The sequence below is a fragment of the Dermacentor andersoni genome, chromosome 4, assembly GCF_023375885.2.
Source record: "Dermacentor andersoni chromosome 4, qqDerAnde1_hic_scaffold, whole genome shotgun sequence".
NCBI classification, from domain to species: Eukaryota; Metazoa; Arthropoda; class Arachnida; order Ixodida; family Ixodidae; genus Dermacentor; species Dermacentor andersoni.
In genome coordinates, this window is record NC_092817.1 from 78,066,242 (window position 1) to 78,087,398 (window position 21,157).

The window sequence follows — 21,157 nt, forward strand, 5'->3', positions numbered from 1 at the left end:
CATTGAGGATATATACCGGCTCCACGTACTCAAAGGTGCACTGAAAAAAAAATACATAAATTGCAGAATAATTCGCTTACGTCAGTGACTGCTGCAGTAAGAGTCATTATAACGTCTTCACGTTAGTGCACGCTAATTTCAGAGCAATGCAACATTGGCAAAAGATATCGCCCTCCCATTGTATGAAACTTCAGCTACGTACTCTCCTTAACATCGATAATTCATATAAAGATTTGCAGTTATCATATGGTTGCAGTATGGCTGGAATATTTTGCTGGCGTAATGCTCATGTTGATGCCACGGTAGGAGGTTGTCCAGTGCTATATGGATATATGATGAATGGACAATGTTGTTGAATGTTCGTATAACCAATCGCACCTGTGAAAAGGAAGCAACACACGGCATAAGTGTAATGCAGGCAATGCCACAGACGCCGCGAGCAGCTACTGTACCCTGGCGCCCTAAACGGCAGCGCCACTGGGGCAGGACTGGCGTCCCGGTAAGCTAGTGGCTAGTTTTCACACCTCGCAGTTCTAGCCGCCCTATCACAGGCAGACAAGTGGCTGCCATTTTGGCCCAGGAAGTGCACTTCAGTGCTGTCAAATTCGCCAGTTTTAATGCGCAAGCATTCTTTGCCGAGCACCCCAGCAAAATGTGTTCATCCTGCGACGCCTTGTATCTCCAAAATAAATACATAATTTATCAAATAACACATGTTATCGTTGTAATAATGTACGTAATAGTCGATAATTGGTCGCGTTAGAAAAAGTACTGACTGGGATTCAAACCACGGACCGCGCAGCATCTATATATGTCTCTACCAGCTGTGTCGCCCACATTACATTCATGGAAGTGAAAGTTGCTTTGGCCAAAGTTTACATCACACCCGGTTCAAGCCAAAGGGACATTAAGAGATTTCTTTCCATTTCCTTAAGTTTCCTAGCTGGTCCTACAGCTATATAAAATTATTTGGCGAGCACGTACCAGTCCGTCCCGTGATTCCTTATGCAGTCGAAACCCTGCAGCAACGAAATTCTCGCGAAAACAAAATATTTTCGTATTTCCGGTGAACGCCCATTGGATTCAATGCATTTCGTACCTCTCGACAACGAAATATCGCTGCACGACAATCCCGCATGAACGAAATTTGCCGGAACGTAACCTCCCATATATTACCTACTCGCGCAAGGCTAGCAGGCTCCAAAATGTGCTGAAATGTGATTGCTTTGTACTAAAATCGCGCAAAATACCACCGCAGTACACTTGCGTAGGCGGCGCGCCAGTTACAAAAACAACCAAGCGCCGAGAGTGATTGCGTACGTGCGCAAGAAAAACGTAATGGCCGCCATCTTTTTTGATCGCCCGTTCGAAGCATTACTACTAGGTAACGTTGGGCATTGTAACGAAAGTAACGTTGGGCATTGCAGAGTGCTCAGCCGCTGGCTGCCCGCGCGGTGAGGCAGTGGGCGCGGACGCTCCTCAATTGGTGATCGCTGTGTCTGTAGGGGCAATGTTCTCACTGGTGTTGTATAAGTCGCGGGTCGCTTTTTTCATCGCGACGATAGACTGGATTTTTTTACAAGCACTGCTCCAGGAGGGCACATGTAACCGGCAAACGGAGCAGGCGGCGCAGGATCTCAAAGGGCACCCAAGGGTTAGCGGGGAGATCAAAGGCGGAAGCAGGACGGCCCGTGGGTTGGGGCTGCGAAGGCCGAAGCGTGCCAGGGGGTCTTCGCATAAAAAAAAAAAATGGCTGTCCGCGATAGCATGCACTGACAGCCGATCTTATACACCCTTGGCACGCGCAGGCCTCGGCGAGCTCCAACGCACGGACCAGTTCCGGTTCTAGCTTTGGTGACCCGTTGCCGCTTTGGTGTCCTGAAGGCGCCGACGATCATTCGAAATAATGATACACGTTGTTACAATTAGTAAAAGACACGATTGAATAAATATAATTACGTCCAGCCGCCAACTTCTGACGCTAAGTTCAGCACTACTGCGCCCCGCGACTTTCAATATATGTGGCCCGGGCAGAACCGCAACGCAGCTGGGACCTTAAACTTTCGTTTTCAGCTCGCTTCGGCGCTTCCGAAGCAGCCGACGCGGCCGCTGTGTCCACGTGATCCCTCATATGCCACGTCACGCCGACGGTGGCGCCAGCTTTTCCAGTGGCAGAGCTCGCCCCCAATAGCAAGTACTCTGTCAAGAAGCTGGTTCTACAGATGTATAAACGTCAAGACATGAATGCTCATATTACGTCGCACACACAGCACAAAGAAAACCTCTTTCAAGAGTTGTTCCTTCTGGCTGATATGAATGGGCCATAAGCGGCAGAAACTTTATTGCAGGGCATTGTGCAATACCACTTATGAAAGAATGAAGAGAGTGAAGAGGCTTTTAACAGCAGTACCTCATGCTACTCTAATAAGAGGAACAATGAGCAAAAAAATTTCTGGTAGAGCACTTAAGCTAAACAGTAACTTTTTGAAAGACAGAAAATTCCAGGTGAGAGTTGGAGGTACATTTGGCCCACCCACACCAACAACACAGGAATACTACAAGAAGTACTACAGCCTGTGGTGTACTACAGTCTATGGGAAAGCTATCTTATAAAGAAATCAAGAAAGATGCAACAAGCTCTCAACAACACTGCAGACTTTCTTGGCCAGTCTGGCCTCTCGCTTTCTGATAAGTCGGCTTACATTGACGTCGGAAAAAAGACTGGAATCAAGAACTACCCATATTGCACATTGTGCTCCACCTATCTGGACAAATATACCCGCGATGTGAACATCCACAAATGCTCAGCTAGTGTGAGGCCATGACGACAGAGCCAGCACGTGGGTGAAACAATTATGCCATGCCTGGACACAAATTCTACACCTGGTGAAAAGAATAATCTTGAAATCATGGGTGATGGACAAGTGGATACTATGGAAAACTGCAGATGCTGTGCTTGTGTCCAAGGTATTGTACGGTATGAATTACCAGCAGTGCACAAAAAAGACAACTCATCGAATACAGGCATCAGGTAATAACAGGTCTTTCCAACTTTACCATGCTTGAAGACCTCTATGAGAAAGAGCAAACGAGCAAGCACCTAGACAGAGTAGAGTTGCAGCCTGCAGCACAAATTCTTTGCCTCGAGAGCTCAGAAGCTCGTCCCAAGATACTATGCTAGCTAGCATATGAGATGCAAAGACGACTACCCCTCCCTTCAGAAACAACCTCGGGAGCACCTGAACTTGAAACACAACAGGCCCATACCGTGCAATATGGGGGCAAACAATTAGGCCAGGAGACTATATGCAACTGCCAAACACACAGAGGAGGTTGCTAATCATGAAGATGCAAGCAAACGTCAGGCACATATAGTACACTGGTGTGGCAATAGCAGTGTAACAGTAGTATGACACTTCATAAAATTAAACCCCATATAAGTGAGTACCATTCCAGGTCATCCTACACCTAGAAAAGCTGAACTGAAAGCAATAAAAGCAGCACTTGTAGTGCAAATTACACCCTGCATGACACCCTGTACACCTGCATGGATCCACCAGAAACTGTTTGAGCCTGCACATCACACGAGATTGTCGGGAAAATCAGGATATTGACACGCGACTTGCAAGCACATGGCCAAAAATTAAATTACAGGATACATAGCCATGCAGATATTCCAGGACACAAGTGGGCTCATAAGCCCGACATAAGAACTGAAAACTGGATGAGTTGGTGTGTATTCATTATTAACTAAAGCGCAACAGATAGACAACAGACAAGAACGAAGCACTCTGTATGTTCACTTCGTTCTTGTCGTCCATAGTATTTCTGTTGCACTATAGTTAATGAGTTCATGAGGCTGCACAGGAGAAGAATGATACCTCCACCCAAGGGCCCGATTTCACATCCAAATCCACGTGTGTGCACACACACACACAAATGTTGCAAGGGTGCTCAGCATGAAGCAGTATCGACAGGATGACACTAGAGATGGATGAGGACTAACTTTCAACTAAGGTTCGTGGTAAAAATGTGGCAAGTTATACAAATTACTAGAAAAAAAGACATCTTTGAAGGCTAGATAAAAATTGGTGCTTGATGCAGCCAAACATAAATAAAAATGCTACAGAAAGAAAATACAGAAATATTCCAAGTGCAGGAAAAAAATCATTACAATTGCCAATCCTGCATGCCAGCACATTTCAAGAAACGCTATTCTTATTCCAAGAGACAGACTGATAGCTTGCTTATGCAAGCATATTCTTCCAGTTCCATGCCAGTGGGGAAAAAAAAGAAAACGAGTTTCTCAGAAGGTAGCCACATGCGCACTTGGTGATAACGTTTTCTTCCCTGGACTTGTATATTTATATGTATTTTCTCCCTTTACCGATTATATGTTTGGTTTCATCAAGCACTAGTTTTATTAGGTTTTATTGCTGTACTACTTTCTAGTAACCTTTATAAATCCCTACATTTTCACAATAAACCTTTTAATTAGAAGTTAGCGTACCCTGTTCTTACTACTTCACACTATACATTCTTGCTACATTGGCCAAATAAAAGATTTTATAAGCTACACAGAAGCATCATAAGGGCCATTAAAGTGACTTGTCGCAGTCTAAAAAAATAAAGAATAGCCTGGCTGCAAATGGCACCAGAGAAGACACAGGACGAACAAGAAAACCGAGATGATCTAACAACCAAAAGTTTAATGTACACGCCAATTAAATGCTGGCTGACAAGCAATAAATCGAACATACACAAAAAGGAGAAGCAAAAATTAATGTGAGTTTCCTGACAGAAAATGCATCCATTTCTAACGGAGGTCATACTGACAAGATTCTCCCAGCGTTTTTAGATCTACAGCTTCCATAATTTCTCTAGGCAGTCGATCTGCACAGAATGCTATCTTCTTCCTCTACAATGCATGCTCAGATATGCCGCCCAGTCAATTAAGTGCCGCCCATGTCGCCATAGAGTTTCGTACAAATAATTTGTATGAAACTCTATGCATCTTGCCACACGGTTTTTTTGGTGTTTGCTGGGGCCATAAGCTCAATGGCTGGGGCATTGCCTCTGAGATAGGCCAGGGCGTAATCAGCATAATCTCGTAGGTAAAGAATCTCCTACAATAATTATTAGAAAAAACCCTGGCGCTGCAGTCGTTCAGCCACCATTAAGCATTTTTCAGGTGTTACAACCATAGAGTCAATATAGTATAGCTAGTAACTCTACACTCTAACACAAAATGCGCCCTTTGGGTCGTATCTTGCCACACAACAATAAACGTAATCTGTCTTGTCTGCATTTCCTTTTTTTAACGCTGCGAGTGCCCGGTACTTCCCATTAACGTATGGCATTCGCGTTATCAGCATGACATAGCATTCCTCACCAGAAAGCAGCAGGCGCGGCGTTTTCAAGAAAGGAAACGCAAGCAAGGCGGATGATTATATACACCCCAAAGGGTGTACCTTTGTCTACACTCTAAAAACAGTTGCACCCTTTGGGGTGTACATTTGCCACACAACGATACACTCTAAGAAAAGTTTACACCCTTTGGAGTGCCCCTTCTGCCACACAATAATCGTACACTCTAAGAAAAGTTTACACCCTTTGGAGTGCCCCTTCTGCCACACAACAATAATGGTCATCTCTGCCTTGATGCGTTTCCTTTCTTGAAAACGTCGAGCCCGTTACTTTGCTGTCGGGAATGCTATCATGCTGATAACGCGCATGCCGTTCGTTATTGAAAAGTACCAGGCTCGCAGCGTTAAAGAAAGGAAACGCATCAAGGCAGATGACGATTATCGTTGTGTGGCAGAAGGGGCACTCCAAAGGGTGTAAACTTTTCTTACACTCTACACTCTAAAAACAGTTTGCACCCTTTGGAGTGTATATTTGTCCCACAACAATAATCGTCATCTGCCTTGCTGGCGTTTCCTTTCTTGAAAACTTGGCGCTCGCTACTTTCCTGTCGAGAATGCTGCGTCACACTGATAACGCGCATGCCGTTCGTGACTGGGAAGTACCGGGCTCGCAGCGTTAAAGAAAGGAAACGCGGGCAAGACAGATGACGATTGTTGTTGTGGGACAAATATACACCCCAAAGGGTGCAACTGTTTTTAGAGTGTACACTCTTAGAAAAATTTACACCCTTTGGGGCGTATCTTGTCCCACAACGATAATCGTCATCCGTGCTGCCCGCGTTTCCTTTCTTTAACGCTGCGAGCCCGGTACTTTCCAGTCACGAACGGCATGCACCTTATCAGTGTGACGCAGCATTCTCGACAGGAAAGTAGCGAGCGCCGAGTTTCCAGGAAAGGCAGATGACGACTATCGTTGTGGGACAAATATACACCCCAAAGGGTGCAACCGTTTTAAGAGTGTACACTCTTAGAAAAATTTACACCCTTTGGGGCGTATCTTGTCCCACAACAATAATCGTCATCTGTCTTGCCCGCGTTTCCTTTCTTTAACGCTGCGAGCCCGGTACTTCCCAGTCACGAACGGCATGCGCGTTATCAGTGTGACGCAGCATTCTCGACAGGAAAGTAGCGAGCGCCGAGTTTCAAGAAAGGAAACGCAAGCAAGGCAGATGACGATTATTGTTGTGAGACAAATATACACCCCAAAGGGTGCAACCGTTTTAAGAGTGTAAGAACAGTTTACACCCTTTGGCTTGCCCCTTCTGCCACACAAAAATAATCGTCATCTGTCTTGATGCGTTTCCTTTCTTTATCGCTGCAAGCCCGGAACTTTCCAGTGACGAACGGCACGCGCGTTATCAGAAGGGGCACTCCAGAGGGTGTAAACTGTTCTATGCTGATAACGCGCGTGCCGTTCGTTACTGGAAAGTTCCGGGCTCGCAGCGATAAAGAAAGGAAACGCATCAAGGCAGATGACGATTATTTTTGTGTTGTAGAAGAGGCAAGCAAAAGGGTGTAAACTGTTCTTACACTCTTAAAACTGTTGCACCCTTTGGGGTGTAAATTTGTCCCACAACAATAATCGTCATCTGCCTTGCTTGCGTTTCCTTTTCTGAAAACTCGGCGCTCGCTACTTTCCTGTCGAGAATGCTGCGTCACACTGATAACGCGCATGCCGTTCGTGACTGGGAAGTACCGGGCTCGCCGCGTTAGAGAAAGGAAACTCGGGCAAGACGGATGACGATTATTGTTGTGGGACAAGATAAGCCCCAAAGGGTGTAAATTTTTCTAAGAGTGTAGAGTGTTATCGCCATCTGTCTTGATTGCGTTTCCTTTCTCGAAAACGCTGCGCGCGTTACTTTCCTGCCGAGATTGCCCTGTCATGCTGATAACGCGCATGCCGTTCGTGACTTGGAAGTACCGGGCTCGCAGCGTTAAAGAAAGGAAATGCGGCCAAGACAGATGACGATTATCGTTGTGTGGCAAATATACACCCCAAATTGTGCGACTGTTTTTTAGAGTGTAGGAGTGTACACTCTTAGAAAAATTTACACCCTTTGGGGCGTATCTTGTCCCACAACAATAATCGTCATCTGTCTTACCCGCGTTTCCTTTCTTTAACGCTGCGAGCCCGGTACTTCCCAGTCACGAACGGCATGCGCGTTATCAGTGTGACGCAGCATTCTCGACAGGAAAGTAGCGAGCGCCGAGTTTCAAGAAAGGAAACGCAAGAAAGGCAGATGACGATTATTGTTGTGGGACAAATATACACCCCAAAGGGTGCAACCGTTTTAAGAGTGTATGGTTACAACTTTTTGGTCGCAACTGTACACTCTAAGAAAAGTTTACACGCTTTGGAGTGCCTCTTCTGCCACACAACGATAATCGTAATCTGCCTTCATGCGTTTCCTTTCATGAAAACGCCGCGCCCGCTACTTTCCTGTCGGGAATGCTAGCTATCATGCTGATAACGCGCATGCCGTTCGTTACTGGAAAGTACCGGGCTCGCAGCGTTAAAGAAAGGAAATGCATCAAGGCAGATGATGATTATCGTTGTGTGGCAGAAGGGGCACTCCAAAGGGTGTAAACTTTTCTTACACTCTTAGGCAAGGTTACACCCCTTGGCTTGCCCCTTCTGCCACACAACAATAACCGTTATCGGCCTTGATGCGTTTCCTTTCTTTAACGCTGCGAGCCCGGAACTTTCCAGTAACGAACGGCACGCGCGTTATCAGAAGGGGCACTCCAAAGGGTGTAAACTGTTCTATGCTGATAACGCGCGTGCCATTCGTTACTGGAAAGTACCGGGCTCGCAGCGTTAAAGAAAGGAAACGCATCAAGGCAGATAACGATTATTGCTGTGTGGCAGAAGGGGCAAGCCAAAGGGTGTAACTTTGCCCAATTGCTTTGCCTAAGAGTGTAGAGTGTAGAGACCGGTAGAGACTTGCATCGCCATCGCCATCCTCCATGCGTATCACAGGAGGCATTGGTATCGCCATCTGCCTTATGCTATATCGCCAATATCGCTCCATGGCTTATGTGAATGGTAAATCCATGGGCAAATCGGTAAATCGCTGTAGATGTACCCTCTGTGGCATCGGTGATCAGGAGCACAGAGGTTTCATTATTGCATTACTGCCTTGTAAGATGTAGTGACGACTTAGCGTGTTGACCACTTTTGCGTACACCGTGCTCGAAAGAAAGCGAAAGTCAGCTGAAAGCAGCATCAGTCGCGTAGAATCTTGTTCGCGGGCTTTTAACCATGCCCTCGAAGTTACTTCGTGCCTTGATTTTGGTGTTATTACTGCAGTGTGTATGACACCTTCAGGATGATCATCCGTGTCCAAATGTAAACTACAGCATGTGTCATCAGCTTGTGTTTTCCACATCGACGTTTAGCTTGACCGGCGAAGGTTTGTGGACGTAGCCAATGGTTGGCTGTATTCGTGTGGGATCTTGACTAGCGCCATGTATGAAATGCTTAGGATACTGGCCCAGTCCTCGTCTTCACGCCAAACGAACTGTGGCGGGATGCGAGAATTGTGAATGTCGTGTGCATTTACATGCGTTTCTGGTGCCTTCAGAACCTAAACATCTCTGAAGACGTGAAAACACGAAAAGAAGAATTTCTGACCATGGATCATCCCGACATCTCAAGCTCCAAGACAGTCGGTAAATGACCTATTAATCGATTTTGCAGCAAGGTTCGCGATATATATCATGCCGCGATTTTCACCAACTTTTGTTTCGCTGAAGGTGAAGGCAACCCCGCGGACTGAGGAAACGGGGCTTACGCGTTGGCTTTAACACGAAATACAAAATTTTGATGTGTTAGCCCTGCTAGCTTTTATTACAGCTTTTAAGCACATAGTGCAAGCTCAAACTATGGACCTGTGAATTGTGGTTTAAGCTTTGCCACATGTGCCAATATCGGCTTCCTGTACATTCTCTTGAGAGTACTTTAAAGCTTTCCCTTTTGTGAGCTGCTTTGTGCAGCTCACAGTAGTGTGTGGTGCCATGTGACCGCCTCCTCCGATTTTGAAGTACCCAGCTTCCTGCTTAACATTCAAAGCCATGCTGCATTTGGTGGACATTCTAAACGGGTTGCACTAAAAAGTGCATTGTTGTACTTTTGAGGAATTGAATCCTTATTCATTAATTACAGGGTACACAGCTATTGATTAAAGAAGAAGATTATGGTTAAAATATAGAGGAAAACAGGGATTTGACGTAGTAAACAGATGTCTTTGAATTGCGTAGTTATCAGTTCTTATAATTGCGAAATTGCTAATGTTAGAAAGATTCATCTAAGACCCATAAAGAGTTTTGTTTGTCAAGATCAGAGTTGTTTAGTGCCGTTCTAAGAATTTTTGATGTTTTATTGTAAAGCAAACTACAATGGAAGAGATGTGCCGACAAAAGCTCCATAACATTTGTAACCTACATTCTGGAAGGCATGCACACAAAGACAGACAGAGAGAAAATATTTTTGTTCTTGCCGCAAGAAAAAAAAATGTGCGCTTGAACAGATTCAAGAAATGTGGTATCTAAACTGCCGAACTTCCTTGTCTTCCTATATCCTACCATTATGATTACTTATCTCTTACACAAGTCTATTTCACTCAAACATTATCACTTCATTTTTCTCCTGTTCCTTGCTCTCACTTGCACCAGGAACTATTTTCTCCACACAACACTAGATGTATGCTACTTGTCAGTGGAAGCAGCTGTTGACTCTGCAGCATGTGGGCATCAGCGTTAGTCATGAGTCGAACAATGTTTCATCAACACCATTTTCCAAACAGGCCCTCCTGTGTTCTTTCAGCCCAGTGAAGGTAGTTGTGATGTCGTTGACCCAGCTACAATTGTAGCTGGGTACATTGATGGCATAATAGTCCACCTAGGAACAGTCATAATTCATTAAAAAATGCAATACTTGCCAAAAGGAAATGTTTGCCGAAGGGAACAAAAAGATATGCTGGCTCAAGTAAAAGGTTGCTGAAGTAGTAACACTGCTGAGAGACTATAGTATTGGTGCGCACAGTGGTACCTTTCTTCTCTGGCAGATATCAGCACTGTCCTGTCAATGATGAGGTGGTGTCTATACATATGCTTATCTCAGAGGCATAGTTTAGGCATGTTTTAAAAGGTCTGCTGAGTAGCTGTAGTACTTACTCTTGCATAAACTTAAGGAAGAAAAGTGACAAATTTTGAAAAGCTGGGAAAAGGTCCCAGCTGCATGTGTATATACAACCTGTTGTGAATGAGTAAAGGCCCAAATAGAGAAAAAAATTGGGCTAGTCGGTGCATACTCGAGATTTGAGCCATACTTGAGTAGCACTAAAAAAACTTCAAGGGGCCCTGAAACACTTTTTGAACATAGTGAAAGAACTCGTCTGTTAACGAAGCTTCTGTGAACATGTGAACAAAATATTATTGCACTGCATGCCGCTGGGAATTTATGATCTCGTGTCAAAAGCAGTGAACAGATGCTTGCCCTCACATCTGCCATGTTGTCATCATATGCTGGTCGAAAGCACTTGGTTGACCAACGCTATTGGCTGATTTCGGGGCCGCAAGAACATTCTCAGTAATACGTAATTACTAATTTTGAGTGAAATAAATAATATATTTATAATTGTCTCCAACCTCAAAAAGACAGAAGATCATTTCATCTTTGCACTATGCATAGTTATGTCTGCTGTGTGTGGCCTCCGAGATAGCAGCGGGGTGCTGCTTAGCATAGTCTGTCACGGCTGCCATGAGGTGCTGTGACGAGCACTTATCGCCACTGTGATGCTCAACTTCTGGCCGAGCTTTGCCCTCTTGGCTGCTCTGCTGTGTGGCTTCCAGTGCACTAGCAGAGACGAAAAGAGGGAGAAAGCTGGGCATTGGTGCTACAGCTCCACTTATAGTTGAAGGATTCTAAAAACTGTGTGCCATGAAATTTGTGCAACGACATACTTTAATAGCGAGTGCAAGGTGGCGTCATCAGGCATTGCTGAAGAGGTGGTGGAGAACGTCCGGCTTCGGAGCTCCAGGTTTGAAAAGGTTACCTAGCACTTCCACCACTTTGATAAGGGGATTTATTGACAGCAAGTGACAGACGAAAAACCAACGCAGTCCTAAGGAACAGCAATCTCGGCACCAACAGCTCGTGATTTGCGCTCACATCCTACATCAATGATAGCCGCCCTCTACTGCTTGCTTCCTGTTCTTCTTCTTCATTACATTATGATTAAATAGAAAACTGTTTCAGCTCCCCTTTATTTAATATGAGAGCAGGGGGCATACAGGACATAGTACATGACATGCTAGCATGTCCTGTGTGCTTGTTGTTCTCTAATGTCTCTTTAGCAGTGGTGTAATATGCCTCAATTCCTGAGTAATGGCCAGCTGGCCAATGTCATGAATAGCCTGTTCTGACCTTTACATTTTGTGATAGTATGTACTGATGTATGGCTCAGATGCTCAGGACAGTTTTTGCCCAGCAACTGCACAAATTCATTTGCCATGTTCAAGAAGTGTTGCAAGCTTCCTTTTTAAAGGGACACTGAAGAGAAAAACAAGTGCTGCATTAGTAATCTGCTTCTGCAATACCATGAAATCTCCACTTACATTTAGAGGGGCCATGGTAAGCCAGAAAACATTGCAAGAACAAGATAGTGGGGGCTGTGCCACCTTGGAAGTTCCTGCACCAGCTTGCCATGATCTCATGAATTTCAACAACTTCTGCTTTGGCCTAGTTAATATTTTAACAATATATAGGGACTACATAGTGTTCTAAAGGCACTAAAGACTGAACTTCAGAAGCTTTGAGAACCTTTACTGCTCCACAATGACTCAGCTATGAGAAAATGCTTTGAAATCCATGACGTCACAGGGATCTAGTGGTGCTAAACTTCTGATGCAAAATTAAAAAAAAAAATGGAAGTTTGACCTGCATTTTCTTTTCTTGTAATCAATTTCTTTCCGTGGAAATGTACAAAACTGAAGATCTGAAAGAATACTTTATCAGTCTAAACTGATTTAGTACTTCTGCTCAGTGTCTCTTTAAGCTGGGCTTAAACAGTGTCTAGGCGCTTATATTTGGCATATAAGCCCCCTAGACTAAGTATGATGTGGCTCAGTGGCATTGAGTTACACTGTGTATAACAATTCTGCAGATTAGCTGTTGGAAGTGCAATTCAGTGCGTTTCATCTGTGTTGCACTTGGTCTGTGGACTGAATTGGTCATTCAGGCATTTGCGCATATCTAGCTTTAGTAACAGGTTATAGAGTCATGGCAAACTAAAGTGACTGATTTCTATAGAAGTGCACAAATTAGCATGTAATGTAGATTGACAAAGGCCAACCAAAAATTCCTGTGAGAACTAGAGGGGAAAGAAACTCATCAATGTGATGAATAATGCCAGTGGGCAAAAATTGTCCGTAATTGCTGTGCAAGAAAGATCTTATTTAAAGGTGTTACAGAAAATGTTTTTCTGGGCAGGTTTGCTTTATTTGTGCCATTACAATCGCTTGGCTGTAATGCTTGTAATTGTTGAGTGTGCATGGTTGGGAACAGCGAATAAAGACAGATCAGGAATTCGGCATTAAATCGAGGAAAAAAAAAGAAGAAGAGCAGCATTTAAGAAACATCACGAATGTCTTGAGATCTCCAATCTCAGTGCTATTTTTTTATCCTTTTTCTCTGCCTCCTGCATGTCAGCTGGCAGTATGTGGCACAATAATACATAATGTCAAGCACTTTTCTTTAAGGTAAGTATTCGGAAAAATGCATCAAATGATTTAACGGGCTGCTTTTTTTTCATAAAATATTTATTGCATCATGTTTTAGTTTGTGTTTGCAGCCATACTGTTCTTTGCTGTAGTAGTCTAATAAATTCTACACTGTGTATATTTCAGAGGAAGGCTGTGCTACTGCAGTCGAGCCAGACTTGCAGATGCCTGTCTGGATGAGTTCTGAAAACCCTGCAGTTTGGCGTCCTGCGATGACGGGTTGGTGAAATTATATGACCTTTCGCTACTTTAATGTGCATGCACATCTTTCTGTTTGTGGACAAGACAGTCATAGTGTTTCAAAATGTTGACATTAATAAATTGCTGGAGACATCTGTAGGGCTGCTGCGGACAGTAGCTAGCAGCAGGCTTCCTTACATTCACCACAAATTTTTAAATGCGAAGCATTTCTTGGCAAACATTTACCACTTTGACAGTATCTGTCTGTCTGTCTATCTATCTAGCTGCTTTATGTCGGTGCAGTTATGGTTGTTTCGTTAACTTGGTATGTACCACGATTGGCATAGTATGACGAGAGTATATGACGAACATAAATGATAGGTCATGACATCAATATCATGACATCAATGTCATGACATACGTGTCATGTAGGTCATAAAACAGCTGCCTACATCTTGGTATGTGCCGAAATTGGCATAGTACGATAAAGGTGTATGATGAACATAAATGATAGGCCATGACATGCCTATCATGTAGATCATGAAACAGCCGCGTACGTCTTGGTGCTCACATGTTTGTTTTGTTAACTTGATATGTACGAAAATTGGCATAGTATGACAAGAGCATGACGAACATAAATGATAAGTCATGACATGCGTTTCATGTAGGTCATGAAACAGCCACCTACGTCTTGGTGCTCTCATGGTTGTTTCGTTAACTTGGTAGACTCCCTGCACACTGCTTCGCATAACATCGATTCCCACAGGGCTTGGGATCTGCCAGCTTTTTTTATTGTTAGTGTTTATTATATTGACTGTCATCTTATTGTGGTGAGTTGATGAGCTGCGACATATTTTGTTGTCTAGTTCTAAAAAAATGCGAAGACACATAAGCATTTATTATGAGTTGTGAATGCGAAAGCACTAATGTCTAATTGAATGCTGCTGAGTCGTCCTTCGAGTTATGAACTACTCGCGGGCAAGCAAGCGCGTTGAGATGCTTGGGGCGTTTTGATTTTGCCTTACCGAGGCGCAGTAAGAACGCAGGAGAGAGCTTGTGCGAACAAGGAACGCACGGATAACACAGGCATCCGAGAGCGAGAGCGATTTGGCGTTGTGGTGATGCCCTCTCCCCTAATGCAACACCTGGCTTCCTACTCCTGCAACAGGTGTTCCCATTCGCCTGCCCTGCTTCACCGAGGTGGGCTCGTGCCATGGCATTGCAGCCAATGGGAATTTAGATGCTGTTCCACTGCTACAGACGCCAGACACAGGCTTTTTTGCTGAATGAGCGATTTGACACTTTCACATCAATAACTTTGTCATAGAGCACTTGCACACACACATACACACACAATCAAACAAAAGGAATTTTGTGATGCATAGTTTATGCCTAAGACAAAGTTTAGAGGCTGGTTGCACCAGTGAAATCTTTTTCACAAGAAAATGTTTCTTAAAATGACCTCTTGTGTTATACTGAAGGGCCTCAAATTTTTAAGAAGAAATTGCAGGTGGTCAAGCACCAAAGTTGGGACAGCAGGTATTGAATGAACAAACATAAAAAAATATTTACCAATCTTGGCAAAGTATTCTTGCTTTTGTTGATGCAATGGCAGTGAATTTCATCCATATGGCAATGTAATACAACTGCAATGTTGCAGTTTATGTGGTTGTAGTTTATGTAGTTGTTGTACCTTTTAATTACAAGCATTTAGAAAGCTTTACTTTGAACACTCTATATCAGAGAAGCAATCCATCTTTGTAGTTTACCATTTTTTCATCTTAGAGTCATTATATGCACAGTTTACCACTTTGTGTCTGAAACTACGTTTCTTTAGCTACTTCGGTATTCCTTTAAAAGTGCAATGCTTGTGCAGTTGAGGAAATTGCCAACCTTCGTGTCCTGTGCACATCCTGTGGAGCTCAGCTTGACCACCATTGCAAGAGGAAGTTCCGCAAGCACAAGCTTCTTAAAGTAATTGTTTGCAAAGTGAGTATCATCAGATGTTGGCCTCAACATTAAGAGGCAATTTTATCACCGCATCTTTCATCTAAGTACATGGACTGGAGAAATTGTTTTGCTCAGCATCCACCACACCAAATCTGCAGAGTTCTGTTGCATTTAAAGGAAAAAGCTAAAATCTACCAGCAGTAGGGAACTTTTGTGTTATATTTAGGCCATGCAATAAAACAAACTAGCAAGAAGAAAAAAAGAAAGCCTCGAGCATAAAATTGACAACTCATAACTTGGCAATATAGAAAATGCTATTGCAAAACCATAAACTGCACCTATGGAAGCATCTGCAACGTACAAAATCAGTGCATCTTACGTCACTCAAAAATACATGGCAAATTTGTGAATCTGATTTTATTAAACCCTCGTAAACATTGCAACAATTTCCCACAAGCTCTAAACTCATCAAATTTTTCTGCTTCGTCTGCTCTAAGAGATGCAGTTTACAGAAGTGTGATACAGTCGAACCCACTTATAACAATATTCAAGTGCCAAGAAAATTATGTTGTTATAACCGATAATTGTTATCAGCGGGTTGCATGAGAAAAATCAAAATAGGGAGATGGCAGAGCTGTTGTGAGAAAACGATAATGGCAGGGAGGCCAGTGCCCCTCCCCACCACCTCCATCCATCCAACTGCTGAACGTGTTCACTCGTCTAACTGTTTAACTCTGCTTCCTGCATGCCTCGATTGTGTGTAACAAGCTGTGGCTCTCAGCGTTCAAGAATGGCACTGCGATAAACTGCACGGGGGGGGGGGGGGGGGGGGGGCCACCTGCGCCAAGCGATATGCGAGCTCTGCCGAGGCATTGCTTTGGTGGCCCCAAAAGGGGCCTCATAAAAATTGTGACAAGGTTGCCGTGGCAGCCTGTCAGCTTGAGAAATCCAGTAGAAACACCAGGGCGAGATTGTGCAAGCATCTTGCCACATACTTCTCACTGGCTTGCACGAGAAAACACCATGTCTGTCAGCCTTGCTTGCTTTATTCAAAGCTTGCCAACATCCTTCTTCAAGGCAGGCATCCAGGTGCTCCACATAGTGCAGTGGAAGGTCCCTTGCAGAAACGAAGTCCCGGAGAGACGGAATCATCTGTGGGGCCTCCTGCAAGGATAGAGACAGCCTGCCTTACCGGGGCATCACTGCTGTCGTCGCTGTCACTGTCACCATTGCTATCCAATGCAAGCACGTTTGCGATAATCTTCTTATTGGTTAGAACTACTTCTTTTGCAAATCTATAGCAGTGCACTTTCTTTTCACCGACAACGTCGTGCATTGCTGATGATCAGTGGGCGGATCAGCCATCTTCCGTTTCAGTGGCGAGTCAAGGGAGGAGGGAAAAAGAAAAGCAGAAGGCAGGGAGGTTAACCAGAATAACGTCTGGTTGGCTACCCTACACCGGGGGAATGGGAAAGGGGAAAACAAAGATGACAGGGAGAAAGAGGAGGAAGGGGAAGAAGGAAATTATTGGTGAGTGCACTGACACGTGTGGTCTTATAGAAATTGCATTAATAGTCACAGATGTTCGCACAAGCCTGTCAACAATGCTGAAAAACCATGTGACCAGGATTGACTTCGACGCAACCAACAAAGACGAGCATGAGTGATTTAATCTATTGGCAGAACTGCACAGAATGAGGGCCTAGCGAGTGATCTGAGAGCAGCATAGTTGGCGCTTTCCATTCGTGTTTCGGAGGATGGCCTGGCATAGAGATTTGGGTGCAGCCCATTATGTTCATAGGCGGGGAAGGGCGACGAGAGAGAGGCACGCAAAGTTGGTGGAAAATATGTGCTGCGGGCGATCATGCAGTGGCTTGAATTTCTCTCTCTTTTTTTTTTCTCAAGGATTTTGCATTTCATTATCTTCCAGCACGGACACCTAGCAGCCAGACTTCATCATTAGAACTGATAATGTGGCGGGGGGGCATTGTACAGTCGATCCAGGATATATTGAACTTCAAGGGCATCGCGAAACAGTTCTATATATCAATAATTCGATATATAAAATAACATCTTTATACAAAATTTTCAAGGAGATTTTACAGCTGTTCGTTATACACAATAATGCGTTATATCTGGGTTCTATATACCCGGGTCCAACTGTAGTAAGTGGGTTATTTCACTATAGAAAACATACAAAAGTTGATGGTGCAGCAGCTTCTCATTGTTGTAACCTATATATTGTTAATACTGGTATTGTTATAAGTGGTTTCGACTGTATATCTGGGTTGTGGTGCAGAGTTACAAACATCTAATCTTAGTGCTTAAATTTTTCTATAACTTCTGACTTTCAGCAATTTTCGCAAAAATATTAAGCTGCTAAATAAAAATTATGCTTGCTACAGTCTAGAATACAGCTTTCTCTCTCAAATTAGGAAGATTTCATGCGAATCAATTCAGCAGTTGTCTAATGAGAGGATTTTTGCCTTTTGTGTGTATTTGAATAAGGAAGTCAAGTTGACTCATAGATGCAGCTTCCTCTTAACATGGCGAAAGAAATATCTGCAGTAGAGTTTGTCCTTCGTGTATATAAGTGTGTAAATATGCTTTGTTGTAATTCCATTCTGTTAGGCACCTGCTTTGTTATGTAACTGTCTGTGAGGTTGTTTTGTGGACTTGCTGTGTTCTAGCTGTAAGTTGACTTTTGTATTGCATTGGCACTTGTGTCTATGTTAATATTGTGCCAGCAGATGGCCCTGCTTCACTTTATTGGAAGTTAACGTTTGCTTTGACATTGGTATTTACGATTTAGTCAAAGCTGATAAAGTTTGGCAATTGTGTACACCTTCATTATCATTTTCATACATCAAGCTTTCTCATGGAGGGCACCTAAAGGTGGACACAAAAAGTTGTTTTAACAATTTACTGCAATTTATACACCATCTTGACATTTTAATCGCCTCCCACGCACCAAGAGTGCATCCAAGAGTTCATCTTAGAATTTGAGAGGACATTCTAATATCTACCAGCAAAATCAATTTATGCACTTTCATTTATTAAGATGCAAGGTTATGGTCTGATAATGGGAGTCATCAGACTTATGAATGAAGGTCTCAGCCAGCACCAATACTTTTCTGTGGTCTAAAGCTTTATTAATTTGATTTGGAAGTGATCTCTTTTGGGCTTCAAAAGCTAGGACAATGTGTATTCATAAATGTCCCACAGAGAGGCATGCAATGTAATAGGCATAAATAGGCAATATGGGCTTACACATGGCACATCCCTTGCTAGTGTGATACTAGTAAGGGATGTTCATATTTTTATGTCACTCAGAATAATCTAAAAACTGTTGTGCTGCTTTGGCTGCCTTATGTTCTGGAATGATTTTTTTCAGCGGTGCTACCAGTACTATGGTGATGGCCAGCTTCGAAAGGAAGGCAGTGACAGTGACGAGTACTGCAGTTGGTGTGCTGAAGGTGGTATTCTGGTTTTATGTGACCGCTGTGGCCGTGTCTTCTGCAAAGGCTGCATTCGTCGCAACTTCTCCCGCCGGGAGCTGAACCGGATTGAGTTGCTGGAGGAGTGGCAGTGCTATGTGTGTGATCCTACTCCACTTGAACCTATGGTGAATTATGCCAGCATGATCACTAGCTATAGTCGGCAGCTAAAGAAACAGCTGGCATCAAGCACTCACAGCAAAAAACCAAAGTTTTCTGAAGCTGATCTGAAAGACTTTGTCCTGAAAAAGGCAAGGGAAATCAAGCGCTCCCTCTTGGAGCTAGCCAGACGACAAGAAGGGTTCCTAGCAGATGCAAGCAAGATGCTTCGCGACCATGCTAGCAGTTTGTCTCAGATAGCGAAAAATGTGGAAACCTGTCGGAGACGGCAGCTGAGGTCTGTCAAACGTGCCAAAAAGAAGAAAGGTGGTAAGAATGGTTGCCTGGAATCTTCTGCATCAGTGGACTATCAGCCAGGTGGTTCTAAGGCATCTGGGAACGAAAAGCTAATTGCAATTAATAAAGAACAGAATCACGTCAGTGGATCTGATCAAGTCGACTGTAAAGACAAGCAAGTGCAAGAGAGGAATGAGTCATGTTCTCAAGATAAAACCGACAGTCTGGAAGTTAGCCCCAGGACTGAAATACTGAATGTGTTCACAATTAAGACAGAAGCAGATACAGAAGGATATTCTGTAGGTTCTACAACAGAAAATGATGATGTTGCAACTTGTGGAACCCTGAATATCCCTTCAACTCTCAGCACGGGTGACGAATTTTCATCTTTGGCTCAAGGTATCAAATGTGAAGCTGTTCCTGAGACCCTTGTTGCAGACCTCAACATGGAGAACAGCAGTGACCACTGCAGCATACCTTCCAAGAATGATGACAAGGAGACTACCATTGCCATAGTTAAAACAGAAAACTTTGAAGAAGTTCCGTCCAGTGGAAATGCTTGCTCTGTTGCAGATGTGCCAAGTTCTTCAAGCACTAGCGATGTTGAGACTTGCAATAAATCCGTAGCTTTTAAGTTGCAGTTTGATAGGAAAGAGAAAGATGAAAGCAGCACCGATTTGTCTTCTGAAGAAGACAGCAGTGTAACAAGTGAGAGTTCCCAAACCGTTGAGGAATGGGAGCAAAAGACGCATCTTGCAACTCGCAGGAACTTTTATGATAGCAAAAAGAGGCGCACCAGAGTTGGAAGTTCTGCCCAAGCAAAACGCTCACGATATTCTAATTGGCTGTTAAGTGATTCCACTGACTCGTCAAGTGATTCTGGTGAATATTGGGATGATGAGTGGCGTGACTTATCACGGAGGAAACCCCGTGCTCGGAAGCGCAAGGCTCCTCCAAGGAGAAAGCGTGCCTCTCGTTGTTCACCACCTTTATCGAAAGAGGTTATTAGGAGCTGTCTTGAGGAGGCATTCAAGAGATATCAAGATCCAAAGCTCTTAATGAATATTACTGTAGACCTAGAATGCCTTCCCGTTGATCATTCACTCAATTCTATGACGAGGATGATGACTGAGACAGATGGATGGAACAGTGCCGAAGAACTAAAGGATGCTTGCAACATTGCAAAGACGCGTAAGTTGGATCTTTCCTCAAAATATATTTGAAAAACAAAAATAATGAGCAGGCGTTCTTGTTTATTTGGATTGAGCTGCTTATCAGAATTTAGCACACAAGTGAATTCATGTGTTTAAAGCTGTAATGCATATAGTACTTGTATCTTTTATCTGGGTTAACATAAGTTTACACTCTTAATGTGCACTTTTAGGAGCTGTAAGTGAATAGACAAGAGCTATTCCATTTTATATTTATGCCTGTTTGCTGTTCTGCACCACTTTTTGCTCTGATGCCTGATAATGAAGTACTATCAACCTCTGCTGTTATTATGGCATGCCTTTATTTAAAGGGATCCTGAAACGATTTTGTACAAACGTACGGAGTCGTCGGAGTAGGTCCTTCTGTTCATTAATTGACGCATCTAAGTGCTCGGCGTAAAGCATGAAATTTATTATAAGGTTTTAAAAATGTACATCGCTGCTGATTGCAGCACACTGCTCGGCTGAATTTTCAGCTGCCCTTACCCATTTGATGTAAATTGCCCTAATGACGTCAGTAGGGCGAGCTATCCGATTGGCTGCCCAGGGCACGCCATCGATAATTTTTGCAACATATTGGTGAACTAATGTTGTTCCGTAATAGTTGGAATGTTAGTTACTTTGTTTTTATAAAAAGAAAGTAACAGAAAGAGAATGCAGAAGAACAATTTCTCGGTACACTTAAGCACTTGTGGCACATAGCAAGTGTCATCTG

At 43.6% G+C, this 21,157-nt stretch overlaps 1 protein-coding gene across 2 annotated transcripts in view; it reads left to right on the forward strand.

Moving 5' to 3' along the window:
• The first annotated feature begins 8,447 nt into the window (after positions 1–8,447).
• Positions 8,448–21,157, forward strand: part of LOC126536335 (uncharacterized) — a 155,483-nt gene continuing 142,773 nt past the window's right edge. For both annotated transcript variants that reach the window (XM_050183264.2, XM_055073946.1), the window contains exons 1-4: positions 8,448–9,098; positions 13,335–13,427; positions 15,265–15,377; positions 18,733–20,422. In XM_050183264.2, coding sequence (XP_050039221.1) covers positions 8,990–9,098; positions 13,335–13,427; positions 15,265–15,377; positions 18,733–20,422 — 2,005 coding nt within the window. In that variant the 5' untranslated portion in view covers positions 8,448–8,989. The remainder of the gene's footprint in view (positions 9,099–13,334; positions 13,428–15,264; positions 15,378–18,732; positions 20,423–21,157) is intronic.